Source organism: Rutidosis leptorrhynchoides, chromosome 7 (genome assembly GCF_046630445.1).
Source record: "Rutidosis leptorrhynchoides isolate AG116_Rl617_1_P2 chromosome 7, CSIRO_AGI_Rlap_v1, whole genome shotgun sequence".
In the NCBI taxonomy this organism is placed as follows: Eukaryota; Viridiplantae; Streptophyta; class Magnoliopsida; order Asterales; family Asteraceae; genus Rutidosis; species Rutidosis leptorrhynchoides.
In genome coordinates, this window is record NC_092339.1 from 154808645 (window position 1) to 154810775 (window position 2131).

The following is a 2131-nucleotide window of genomic DNA, read 5'->3' on the forward strand; positions in this document are numbered from 1 at the left end:
GATGCGCTCTTCGATCTCGCATCTCTCGATCCACCCGATCTTGGATCTCAACTCTTTCCTGCGAAGTACGTCGCGGCATGTTTTCTCGATTTCGGAGAAAATCCTCTTCGAGGCCACATATGTTGCGCTCGTTGTCTTCGGTGATCATGTTGTGAAGTATAACACAAGTGTACATGATTCGACATATTTTATTGATACTATAAGGTCTTGCTGGGTGTTTTAGTATTGCCCAACGACCTTGAAGAACACTGAAAGCTCGTTCCACGTCTTTTCTCGCGGCTTATTGAAAACGTTTAAACTTTATATTTTTTTGGCTCAAGTGGACATTTAAACGACTTGACAAGTGTTGCCCATTCTGGGTATATGCCATCTACCAAGTAATACCCTTTTGTAAATTCGTGCCCGTTGATTGTGTAACGGACCTCCGGAGCTCGACCATCCAATAAATCTTCGAACAAATCTGATTCATTAAGAATATTAATATCATTGTTCGGACCCGCTGGACCAAAGAAAGCGTGCCAAATGCACATATCGTAGGACGCAACCATCTTGATCATTATTGTTGGTCCTTCATGATCACCCCTGTGGTAATACCTTTGCCACGCAACTGGACAATTTTTCCAAGCCCAGTGCATGCAATCAAGACTACCTAACATTCCTGGAAAGCCGTGCATCTCCAAATGTTTGGCATGCAATCGATGAACATCTTCTTCAGTTGGTTTCCTTAAATATTCTCGCGCAAACATATGAATAATACATTTACAATAATTGTTTAAACAGTCACGAGACGTAGATGCACCCATGTGTAAATATTCATCGAATGCATCAGGCGCAATGTCATACGCCAATTGACGTATCGCCGATGTACACTTTTGAAAAATATTGAAACCGAGTTGTCCGGTTGCATCAAAACGTTGATCAAAATATTGAAAATAATCGGGTTTCGGTTGATATTCGTATGATAGAATAGCATGACCAATAAACAATGACTTACTCATTCGGTATCGATTTCGAAAATAATCACCCAGAAATGTTGGATTATCCGAGAAATAGTCGTTGTACAAATGATTACCGGTATCAATCTGATCTCTTTGTAATCGACATCTTCTAAAAATTGAACGAGAATTTTGAGCTTCATCTTCTTGGTCCATTGCATCAAGTGAATCGAGATAGTTAAGCGCGTTGTAACCGTCTTGAATTAAATCTTCATCGGAATCGAAATCGGACTCTGCCCATTGTAACCGTCTTGATAGTAGTGTTGGGTAGATAATGGAATGAGAGTGTATGTATATATAGAGAAAATGTATTGTATTATTGATTTAAAATAAAAAAATAAAAAAATTAAAGAAAGAGCCGTTGGAGGTGAAAAAGAAAAAAAAATAATAATTATGGTGTGTAAAGACCCGTCCTAATCCATAAGAACGAATACAATAACATATGATTACATTGTGAGGTATTTGACCTCTATATGATACATTTTACAAACATTGCATTCGTTTTAAAGACAGACTTTCATTACATCGAAAGTTGACAGGCATGCATACCATTTCATAATATCACCCTATAAATGATATAATCTGTCATTTACTTAATCATAATATTTACTGAACTCAACGACTTGAATGCAACGTCTTTTGAAATATGCCATGAATGATTCCAAGTAATATCTTTAAAATGAGCAAATGCACAGCGAAAGATTTCTTTCAATCCTAAGAATAAACATGCTTTAAAGTGTCAACCAAAAGGTTGGTGAGTTCATTAGTTTATCATAATCGATCAATTTCATCATTTTAATAGACCACAAGATTTTGATTTCCATTTCTCATAAATATACGTCCCATGCATAGAGACAAAAAATCATTCATATGGATTGAACACCTGATAATCGACATTTACAAGATGCATATAGAATATCCCCATCATTCCGGACTCCCTTTGGACATGATAAATTTTGAAGTACTAAAGCATCCGCAACAACGGATGGGGTTTGTTAGGCCCAATAGATCTATCTTTAGGATTCGCGTCAATTAGGGGCTTGGTTCCCTAATTCTTAGATTACCAGGCTAAAAGGGGCATATTCGGCTTCGATCCATTCAACCATATAATGTAGTTTCAATTACTTGTGTCTATT

The 2131-nt window shown here is 37.0% G+C and overlaps 1 protein-coding gene across 1 annotated transcript; it reads right to left on the reverse strand.

Annotated features, from left to right (window-relative positions):
* Positions 1-293: 293 nt before the first annotated feature.
* LOC139859707 (uncharacterized) lies at positions 294-1151 on the reverse strand. Its single transcript, XM_071848484.1, has one exon. It carries the CDS (start codon positions 1149-1151, stop codon positions 294-296), a length of 858 nt encoding a protein of 285 aa, XP_071704585.1.
* Positions 1152-2131: the final 980 nt, after the last annotated feature.